Source organism: Oryzias melastigma, linkage group LG1, assembly GCF_002922805.2.
Source record: "Oryzias melastigma strain HK-1 linkage group LG1, ASM292280v2, whole genome shotgun sequence".
Classification (NCBI taxonomy): Eukaryota; Metazoa; Chordata; class Actinopteri; order Beloniformes; family Adrianichthyidae; genus Oryzias; species Oryzias melastigma.
In genome coordinates this window covers 22,377,070-22,388,374 of record NC_050512.1, presented here as the reverse complement: position 1 = coordinate 22,388,374, position 11,305 = coordinate 22,377,070, and the positions used below count along the sequence as shown (strand labels likewise).

The window sequence follows — 11,305 nt, the reverse complement described above, 5'->3', positions numbered from 1 at the left end:
ATATTACAATAATTTAATTACAAAAGTGTCTATATGTTTCTATATATAATAATTGTAACTTCTTTTACTTTTGACAGCAGCGTAGACTAGTTCGTTTCAAAATAAAACCCACTCTGTGTCAAAAAAGGTCCTCCTGCTACAGCAGCTTTACTTAAATTAAAAATGCAAGACATTAGATCATTATATTTTTTTATAATTAGGATTTTGGTGTGCTTTTTTCTTTTAATCTCAAAAATAAGCATTTTAGGAGAATCTAATTATTAAAAAAAACTCAAAACATTTAGCATAAACTGAACTTTTTATTGAAAACTCTTAACCATTTTCAACCATTTTAGATCACTTTTGTTCAAAACTTAAACCACTTTAGTGTAATTTACCAAAATAAAAATACTTTTGGAGACTTTCAGTTGATGAACAATGACTTAAAAAAATACAAATGTAAAGAATACTTTTTTGCTTAGATGCTTGACATGTTTAAAATCTAAACAAAAATGACTAAACTTAAATAACTAATCTCTTATTTATTCAGTCATTAGCATTTTTCATTAAAGCTTTAGAGCCACATGTGGCTCCGGAGCCACAGGTTGCAGACCCCTGCCTTACACACTCCTAATGGCTTTTGCAGACCTCAATAGTGCAAGAACATTTTGACTTCCAGGGAGTTAACAGGTGGACCCCACTGCTTCTGCTTCAACTTTTGTCCCTAAACGACAACAACAGAGGGAGCTGTTGCTTCCTCTGAAAGAATCAGTTGTCTCCACAATTGTTGCAGCAGCCTGTCTTCACCGTTTCCCTCCCTCTGATTCACAGTCCTGCCGTAGAGGAGCCACCTCCACATCTCCCTCCTCCCTCTGCCGCTCTCCTTCCCCCCTCTCGAGAGGCGAGGAAGAGGAGCGGTTGAGCTCCACGCTCCAACACCAGAAGTGTGTTTTCGGATCCACACTGTGCACGGCTGCAGCGGCAGCAGCAGCCATGCAGACCCACGCCTGACAGCTGCACTGGCAAAAGGCTGCAGCTCATCAGAGGGAAGCCGGCGTCTTACTTTGAGGAGAAGATTACAGAAGACCAGTTACCAGTTGCAGAGAGAGGGGGGGGATACAACTGAAAGCCCCCTCCCTCGACTCACTTTACTGAGCAAAAACGGAAGGCTTTGGAGTATTCAATTTTTTCTTTCGTTTTATATTTTTCTTATTCCTCATCGCGGTGCTGGGAGGTGCTTCATCTTTTCATATAGTCTCTCTCTCTGTCATCTGCCTCCTCATCTATTTCTCCATCTACCTGGTTTACAATTTCATATATTTATGACTGAGAGAAAGGAGCTCTCTTTTCATTTTTTTCACACCATTTCTCTCCTCCTTCCCATTTCACCTGATCCATCCATCGCCTCTTTTCTGTCCTCAAACTCTAACGTGATGATAAACTTGGATGAATTTTCTTCAGACTTCTAGAAAACAAACCAAACAACAGCTCCTCATAAATGACTTTTTTCCCCTTTCCCCCTCTCTTTTGGTCCCTCCACACCCATTTTATTTGCGTCACTCTCTTGCGGGATTCTTAAATATTTTTCTAGGTAGGTTAACTATCGTTTAGTGTCTGTCTGCCTGTGCGTCTGTGTGTATTTGTGTGTGCTTTACGTATATTTAAAACACACACTCGCACACTGAAATGAAAGTGGGTTCCAGTCTGGTTCTGCTCATTTTATGTTTTTTCTGTCTCCCTTTTCGCTCAAATAAACATGTTTGCCCATCATTTGGTTTAATTTCTCGCTTTCGAACATTTTGACAGCGTTTAATTTAGCAGAATTCATGTCAAATCCTCCATTTGTTTCCATCTCTTTCTTTCTTTCTCCTGTCCGTCGGCAGCTGTTGCATCCTAACATTTCTGCCGATCTGATCCCTCCTTTCTTTCTTTCTTTCGTTCTCATCCCCTGATGCTCTTCATTTCCATCCTGGGTGGTGGACAAGCTTCCCACCTGGTAGCTGTTGATCTGTGGGTGCAGGCTGTGGATAAACAGACTGATAGATATCAAAGAAACAGAAGTTGAGGTCTCGTTCCCGCCTCTTACATCTTCCTCCTCTCTTTATGTTTTGCATCCCACCGCCACACCTTTCCATCCCCTCGCTGGTTCCCTGTAGGCAGACCTGTAGCTCAGGAGGCCCTCAGCGGTTACATTAGCCCCCCCCACGCCCACCTCCTGCTTTTGGGACTGCTGGAGGGGGATGTCTGAATCCCTTTTTTGGTGGTTGTTTTCGGGATGTCGCCATGAAGGAGTCCTCCGGTTTTGCTCTGTCTTTGTTTTTTTTTTCTGTGTCTCAACTCTGCTTCTCTGTAAACCATCTCCACTCCAGTCTATAAAATATGTGTTACAGAAAAGAGTTAATTAGGTGAGTAGTGAATTGATCCGAGCACTGTTACCTCTCCGGCTCCTGCACATGCATGAGCTCTCCAGAGGGCGTGTGCCCCCCCCACCCCCCTCTCCTTGAAGGGCAGCTGGTCCGGCAGGAGCGTGCACGTGTCCGTCTGCATGATTGGGAGGGGGGGGATGGATGCATGAAGTTCCGTCTGCAGGTTCTCCCGTGAATTTCGGTTTTTATTTTTTTTTTGCCTGCACAGACCCCCCCCCCCTCCCCCCTCACTCTGCTGTGACTAACTGACTGCTCATCAGACCATGCCTTTGATTCTTTGATTTTTATGCCCTCTACCTCCAAGAAACTGCCCCCCCCCATGCCCCACTGGTGTTTTGAAGCCAGCGATGCTGTTTGTAATTCAGCCCCAAATACTCAGTGAATTTGCCTAATTCTGCCTCGGTCAGCTTCCATCAGCTGACGCGTGCAGTTAGTCCACCGCTGTGCACAGGTGCATGTATTTACATCTGTTCATTTGAGCCTTTTTTTTCACTTGCTGATGCTGCCAGATCTTCTGTTGATCCACTGTCGCATGGATTCCTCCTCCACATTCTCCACATTCCTCCTCCTCCTGCTGCTGCTGCTGCTGCTGCTTTCTGGCTGGATGGATCTGCAGCAGATCTTTGAGGATCATTTGAATAAAATGCCCCCTAAGTCATCTGCAGGTCTGAGGCGACTCACGTTCCTCTTGACTCCCAAGTTTAACCCCGATGGGATCCAAATCTGCCGTTCACTCCTGAACTCCTGCTCAAATTTAAGCTAAAAATAATCTTTTTGCGTACTCTTCTTTTTTTGTTCCTGCCTGATGCCAGAAAGACTTTAAACTAGCAGATTCTAAGTTAGTTAAAACCTTTTAATGCCTGAATTTATTTTCAGCTATGTAAAAAAAACTATTGTGTTTGCTTTAAGTAGATGCTTTGTCTCATATTTGTGACATCAGGCATTAAGAGGTTATGTTTATCAAATCCTGAATTTTCTCACAAATGATTTTTAAATGAATTCCAAACATTAAACCAGACATAAAAACACTACTACTCAACTTTTTTTTAATCTTTTTTGCATTTTTGATACTTCTTTAAACTTTTACTTAAGTTGTCTTCATTGTAGAAAAATCGCTGGAGACTCATCATCTGCCTTTATAGGTTTAAATTCAGTCATTCAAGCCAAAAACGTTCACTAAATAAAGTGTAATAGTCGACTTTCCACCCAAATTCCTCCAACAGAGCTGAAAAAAGTCTTATTCTAGGCGATTTGAATGATTTAGAGGAAAAATTCAAAAGAATGGTGCAGCAGTTCTGATCCTGTCAGCTTGCAGAGTTTAAAAAAGGCGAGAATTCACTTAACGCCAAACACTTCACTTAAAATGTGATGAAGCAAAAGCCGTCATGTTTCATTTAAAAGATCAGAGTCGAAGAGAAACATTATTTTAGGCTTTTATTTTGGCTTTCTGAGAATTGAAATATTAAACCCTAATAAAGTTCAAGTTTGTGCAAAATAAATCCAAAATGCATGAAGACTTCAGGACATTTACTGTTATATTATTTGAGTTCATTAATGAATTCTTCGTTGATCCTTTTATCAACGATAAATCTTTAAACATTTGTATTTAGAAACCAAAATAAAGCTAAAAGATAAAATACTAGAAGGATAAATAGGAAAAACTAAAACAATGTCAATTAAAATTATATTATGATTAAATAAAATTTAAACAATACCTTAAAATTTGAATCATTCTGTGCATTTAATTAGCTTGATTCAACTGTTACATAAAGAAATCTGGAAAACCTTTGATGTAAATGAGCAGAATATAATGTTAAAAAATTTAAAAAAAGTTGGAATAAAATGAAAAAAAATGTTTTTAACAAGCTTTAAATTAAAAGCAAACGCCACATTCCTTCATTTATTTAATCATGATGGGATATCTTTCAATTTGGCAACTTATATAGGTTTTACATTCCCAAATCGTGCTTGTATTCAGTGGTCTTCCTGGTGCTGGGTCAGATCGTACAGTTCAACTTTGAGCTCATTCTGTTCAGCTCTGTTTCCTGATTGGTTGCTTCGTTAGCGTCAGTCGTGATCCGTCAGTGCATCCCTGCTTCTGAATTCGTTTGTAAACCAAAGCCTTTCTGGAGTTGCTAAATAATATTATGTCTGCTCCATAAACCCGACTAAACAATTAAAAATAACTTAAAAAATATATAAAAACAGGGAAAATTAAGATAAATTAGTTATATAAATGTTTTTGTAAATGAACACACTGAAAAAAGGAACATTTTGATGCTTTATTTATTTTTTTTCTACACTTTGGTGAAGAAGTCCTACAAAATAAAAGCATTATGCAGATTTCTAAAAAAAAAAAAAATTCTGAAATGTTTTTGCCTTCAAGAGGTGGCATAATAATAAATATTAAAATGATGCACAATCAGTTACAGAAACAGGTCCAAAAACAGGAAGTGTCCTAAAGTGCTTTATTTTGTAATCAAAAGACAAATTTCAACTCCAAAACAATGTTAAATGAAACTAAATTGAAACAAAAACTAACAAGTTTTTTGGATTAAAATAGTATATCATGACTTTTAATGTTAGTTAGGACAGACCTTTGGCTTTAATAGTGAAAAAAGTTTCTTTAATGATCCAAACATGAATGTTTCTCCGAGCCTCAGATGGGAATGACCTTATACTCATGGCGGCGTGTCGGTCCTCTGATTCTGTCCTTCATGTTTTTCTCCTGCACAGAGCAGAGCGAGGAGCCGGCCGCCGCGCAGATGATCATGACTGACTAAATTAAGCAAAGGCACCGAGTGACAGAAAGCCCAAGAAGAGAACAGAGGAGGGGAAGAAGCGGAGTGCATCTACTGCTGCTCATCTCCACGGCAACAGAGCTCACACACTTGCAGAGTTCTTGAAGGAAACCTCGACGAGCTGCAGCACCAGCTTTGGAGGAACTGGATGGAAAGAGACAGAGACTTGTTCCATGCTGACGCTTTGACCTCATAGTCAGATTTTTTTTTCTCAGTTATCAACCATCTCCAGCCTCTATGAGTTCATTCAAGCCAGGTCCACTTTGCGTCTGTTTTTCACGCGTGACTCCTTCAGCTCCCATCCCTTCATCCGAGGCTATGAGAGGAGGAGTGGAACCACAGACCTCTCCATCATGCCCGTTGTGAGAAGCAGAGCAGAGATCCGGGCTGGCAATGTTCAAGGTAGGCCACCGATCTTCATTCACAAACTGCATGAATTTGCTGGAAAGACAATTACAAAACTTCTTTTGTTCATTACTTAAAAGTTGATTAAATCCTAAAATGCAGTTTCTAACCTTTCCAAATGCTCACGTCTGATCGTCAAAGTTCTTGTTGGGCTTGTTACTAGGCGACAAATGAAAGCATCACCTGCAGTGCTTTTTGTTGGTCCTAGAATCCTGCGTAGCATTGTTTTTGTCAGAAGCATTTAAAGGTCACTTCCTCTTATTCTGAAAGTTTCAGGCCTCCAGGGAGGTTTTTGTCAGAGACTGAAGAGTCTGTTTGGTTTGAAGCTGACTTCACAAAGAGCCATTTTGTGTTCATGCATTTGGAAAAAAATCTCACAAACAAATCTCTGCAACCCCTCAAATGACATTTTCAGAACTTCTTTTACTTTTAGAGTATATTTCCATTTTTCTGACAATTTCTTAAAATCTTTTAATAATCTTAAAAGTTTTTCTCTCTTAAGGGTAAAGATTTCTCATGAATCATTTGCATGATTACTGGGCATTTTTCTTCATTTAAGTAAATATTTTTTTTCCTCCTACTTTTTCTTTTAATAATTTAGTTTTAAAGCTATTTGAAAAGAGATATTTATCTGCTTTTTGCATCTTTTTTATTTGTTTGTAGATTTTACTAATTAAAGCCTTTTTTAACATATATGGACATCTTTTTTTATTTTGAACAGTTTAACACCGCAAAAATCTGATTGTGGATCACAGATTGTTGTTTCTTAAAACCATTCATAGTTCTATAGTAAAGATGTGGAGGCGTGTCTTTGATTACAATATTTAGTTTGTGGTTTTGTGAGAGTTTCAGTCTGAAAATATTCCTGCATGAAATGTATACAAAAAGAAAAAAACAAGTTTCTATACATTTGTTGTCCTGGTTTACCATTTTTCCCCAATTTGTTCTGATAAGAAGAGATAAAAAGAGATGAGGTGGGATGTAGAGAGCTCCTGGAAAAAGGTGATCTGAACAGAAATAAGATAAAATAAGATCAGATCAATTGATATTTTATGGGGTTAGATAATAAAACTGACAGATTTGATGAAACATTGGGATCAAATGCAATTAAGCTTAATGATAAAAAATTAGGATGAAAATTAACAGATAAGGTGATGAGATGAAATAAACTAAAAAAGATAAGTTAAGAAGAAACGATTAAATGAAATATGTTTATTAAAAGCAAAAGGATGATGAATAAGTTGATAAAAATGAGATAAAAAGAAACGAATGTTAATAAATGACATGAAACGTGATAAAAAGACAATGAGGTGAAATAGAAAATAATAGTGAATGTTTTTGGCTGCAGTTCTGCTCAAAGCTACATCACATATTCATTGAAACATTCAATATCAGATAAAGTGAGTCCAATAATGTGTCTCCGTACTGATTTAGCTGCTGCTGAGCATTTTATTGGCATCTTACTTGCTAAACACGTTTGACATAAACAACAAAAAATGAGAAAAATACAAAAATCCCAGCAGAGAGAAACCACTTCTGCTGTGATAATCCAGAGAAGACGTGATAAGAAAGTTGCTTTTCTTGCTTTACATCCCCTTTGAAAATGGAATTTTAACTCAGATTTGTTTATATCAGATTCTTTCTCTTTTGAATATTTGAGTAAATTTATATAGTGTTTGAAAACTTTATAAAAATTTATGACAATGACGAAATACAATCTTTTGGTCAGGGCGAGTTTTGCACCAGCAAACCAAAATGTCTGAATTCAACCAACAAACTGGAGCAACAACTGCATTAAAGTAACAGTTGTGATCAAAGGGTAAAGCTTTTTTAGAAAAAAATGAAAAAGAAAAACCTACAAATGTTTCTAAAGTGTCGCTGTACGCACAAAGGATTTTCAAATCAAAGGCTTTCGAGAATGTTTGTGTTTGTTACTGATTAATTCGTTAAACCTGCGAAACGCCTCAAATCCTCCTGCATTAACTCGCTGTCATGACGGTGGAACTCAACATCACGAGGCTTTTATTTTTACAGTTTCAAATCACCTCAGTTGACCTGATGATGTTCCAGGTAAATTACAGTGATTCAGGTTATAATAGAAATATAATTTATTCTCTTTTTATGAGTTTATTTTCCCACAAACTCCATGAGTGAAGGGATTGATTCAAAAGCATTTAGACAGCAATCATTTCCTACTATTTTGTTTGAATAAATGAAGTCTATAAACCTAAAAGGTTTTGGGAAGAACAGGGGCACACTTATCATTAGGCAAAGGTAGGCGATTGCCTGATCCCCCCACAACACTTTGGGGGGCCCGAGCTGAATATTTAATAAAAAACAGCTAAAATAAAAACCAAAGAGAAAGCAAGAAGTTTGTTGCTGCTAAAGTCAGGAAGACAAATATAGCAAAAAATGCAAAAGATAGTTAAGAAAATAGTAAAAAAAAGTTACATTGAAAAAGTCAAAAAAGCAAAATTTTACAAGAACAAAGTTGTAAAATTATGAGGAGAAAAAGACAATTTTAAAAACATAAAAGTTGTGAAATTATGAGGAAGAAAGTCAAAATTTTAGAACAACACAGTCGTAATATTAGGAGGGAAAATTTCCAAATTTTGCAGGAACAAAGCCTTAAAATTAATAGGAAAAAAAGTCAAAATTTTACAAGGACAAAGTTGTAAAATTATGCGAGAAAAAATGTAAAAATCTTACAAGAACTAAGTCTTAAAATTATGAGGAAAAAGTCAACACTTTAGGAGAACTAAAATATAAAAACATAAGAAAGAAAGTCAAAATTTTACGAGAACACAGTCGTGATATCAGAAGGAAAAAAGTAAAAAAGAAAAAAATTTACAGGAACAAAGTTTTTATTTTATGAGAAAGTCAAACATTTTACGAGAAAAAAGTTGTAAAATTAAAAGAAAACAGTTGTGATTTTAAAATGATTTTTTTTCCCAAAATTAAGATCTCTTTTAGCTTTAAAAAAATTTCATCAAAGACAATCGAACATTGTCTGTTTAACTGTGTTGCAGACAGTTCACAGAAATGGAACGGTGACATCACGCTGCTCAAGAATCTCACTGAACTCCTCTCCTTTTTTGTAAATGTACATCTCTATATTTTTTAATATATTACAACTTTATTTTGAAAAATTTTCCACATAGAAAAGCAACTTTTGAAATTGTAAATGGACGATTTTTTGAATTGTGGACTTTTTTCTCCTAATTTTACGACTTTATTCACACATATTTATTTTCTTTCCACTTTATTGTTCCATCATTTAAGTATTTGTTTCTTTTTCCTTCTTTAGTAAAGCCTGAATTTAATGATTATTATAGCCACTGCAGAGGGCCCCCTGTTACTGCTCGCCTGAGGCCCCCAAACTAGTAAATCCGCCCCTGGGAAAGAGGAGATAGGAGAAAAAAGAAACAAAAAAACTGCATGAAAACAAAAGCATAAATTGAGTTTTTTTGTTTGTTTTAGACTACAAGTTTTTTTGTGTCTTTCATGGAGCTGAGATAAAGAAAATGAAAGTTTGGCGTTCAATAAGGCCGTCAAAACAAAAGGCTGTGCTGAGGGACTGAGGATCCAGACAGCAGTAACGGTGCTGAGCAGCACACTTCACAGCTTCTTGTGTTTTATTTTATTTATTTTTTTGAAGCTGCTCTGGAGTTTGACTGATGAAAGGTGTGTTTAAAAGTTAAAGAGGCTGGATTGAAAAAAAGAAAATTAATGGAGCTAGTCAACTGAGAGGCACTGTTGCAAAGATTATAGGAGAAGACGCGTCAGTAAAAACCACTCACAGACAGAGTTGATATTAATCAGAGCGGAGTGCACTTTTAGACCTGTGAGGAGCCGCTTTGATCTTTCCACATGCTGCAGCAGAACTGAGAAAAAAGAAACGGAGAAAAAAAATCCTTGGTTCTGTCACTGTGTCCAGCTCCTGCCAGTGGAGCCGCTCCAGAATCGGTCTCTGAGGCTCGGCGGATTTACTTGTTGGCTGGATCATTCACTCATCCAAAATCAGCTTTTCTTCATTCCTGAGATAAATAGATTCAACCCTGTGATTAAAACACCTGGCTATGTCTGAATTCCTTCAATACTCACTCTATCAGGGGTGGGCAAAGTTGTTGTCTAAAATTTGAGCAGACACGTGGAGTATTTTGGTAATCCACCTCATAAAAGAAAAAAATTACATCCAATCTGGATGAATTTTGATTAAAACTAATATAAAACATGAGGTTTTATTTCAAAACTGACTTTAGTTCTCATTTTAGTGTCAATTGCACCAATAGTTTAATGTTTTTGAGTGAAGAACTTAAATTTAGAGAAATGAGGTGTTCAGGCGGCGTTGGAATGATTGAAAAAAGGACTATCCAACTCAGAAAACATAAAAGAAATGCTGAATAACTTTCTGGACCTAGACAAAGTCATTGTTTTTAAAGTGCGCTATATGGGGAAACATCACAATTTAAGGGACAATAAAGCAAACATTATTATAATTTAGGACGGCCAGGTTGAATAGCTTAACAGCCCGCATTTGGATCCCGGGCTGAAGTTTGCCCAGCCCTGGACTATATTGTGTGTTTATCATTTTGTAGTGTTGTCTAAATCTACAAATCCAAAATCCAGTGCAATATAAAATTTCCTAGAAGTCTTTACAAAAAACCAGTGTGCATCGATGCTCATTACATTAGCAAATACAGCCCACAATGCATTGCGTTTGAACAATTTTTGCAAATTTTTTTGTTTAATTGTAATTTTTTGCTAAACAATCAACGTTTTTATCATTACAACACATCGTAAAATGTTTGTATTTATTAGACTTTCACTTTGTGAAATCTATGATTTCATATTCTCCATTTAAAAAACAAAAATAGTGAGCATGGTTTTCCAATTGCTTTTAAATCCAGGGAACTGGATAGTCCTGCACTATATTAGGGTTGGACATAATTGGACATAACTACTGTCTCTGTCTGTACTACGGTGGCCTTGAAGTTCAAATACATCAAGAAATTGCTCAACACAAAAGCATATTATGTTAAAGAATTTAATTAAAAATAACAATTAAACCTTTCGGAAAACAAAAGTAATGTCTAGAAATCAAAATAAAATGTTAAAAAACAAAACACAATATGAAACTGGAATGTTAGTATGAAATGTGCTCCATACTAATAATAAAACCTTTATCATATAATATATTTAAAAAACTCAGACATCATCATTTTCATTTTGTTTTGAATTTCAGTACGTTTTTCCAATTTTTTTTTTACTTTAGTTTTAATTTCTAAAACGTTTTTGTGCACTTCAGGGCCACCGTACTGTGCAGACTGTCTCAACCCGATCTGTACCTGTGAAACGCGTCTACTCCTACTAAAGCATTTTACAGAACTCATCAGTCAGATCATTTTTTAAGGTGTTACCAATAATGGAGATCCCTTAAAATCCTAATAATACGGAAATACATTTTTAAAAAGTTAAACTTGGACCTTACAGATCTGTGCATGCGGAGAGCCGGGTCTACCTGATCCGTACCGCGCCTAAATGCTTACTTCTTCTTCCTCTTCACACAGAAACATTATTAACCTTTTAACACCAGAACTACAGTGTTTGTGTTCTTTGATTTACTGTAACTGTTCAATTGTCAGCAGGATCAACGTCATTCCAGCAGATTGTGAACCGCTTTTCTCCTTCACA

The 11,305-nt window shown here is 36.5% G+C and overlaps 1 protein-coding gene across 6 annotated transcripts in view; it reads left to right on the top strand.

The window, feature by feature from the left end:
• Nucleotides 1-698: 698 nt before the first annotated feature.
• grin2bb (glutamate receptor, ionotropic, N-methyl D-aspartate 2B, genome duplicate b) overlaps nucleotides 699-11,305 on the top strand; it is a 141,857-nt gene continuing 131,250 nt past the window's right edge. Inside the window, exons 1-2 of one of the 6 annotated variants that reach the window (XM_024289530.2) lie at nucleotides 699-1,213; nucleotides 5,147-5,608. In XM_024289530.2, coding sequence (XP_024145298.1) covers nucleotides 5,600-5,608 — 9 coding nt within the window. In that variant the 5' untranslated portion in view covers nucleotides 699-1,213; nucleotides 5,147-5,599. The other 5 variants (XM_024289529.2, XM_024289525.2, XM_024289531.2 and 2 more) reach the window with 5 other exon arrangements.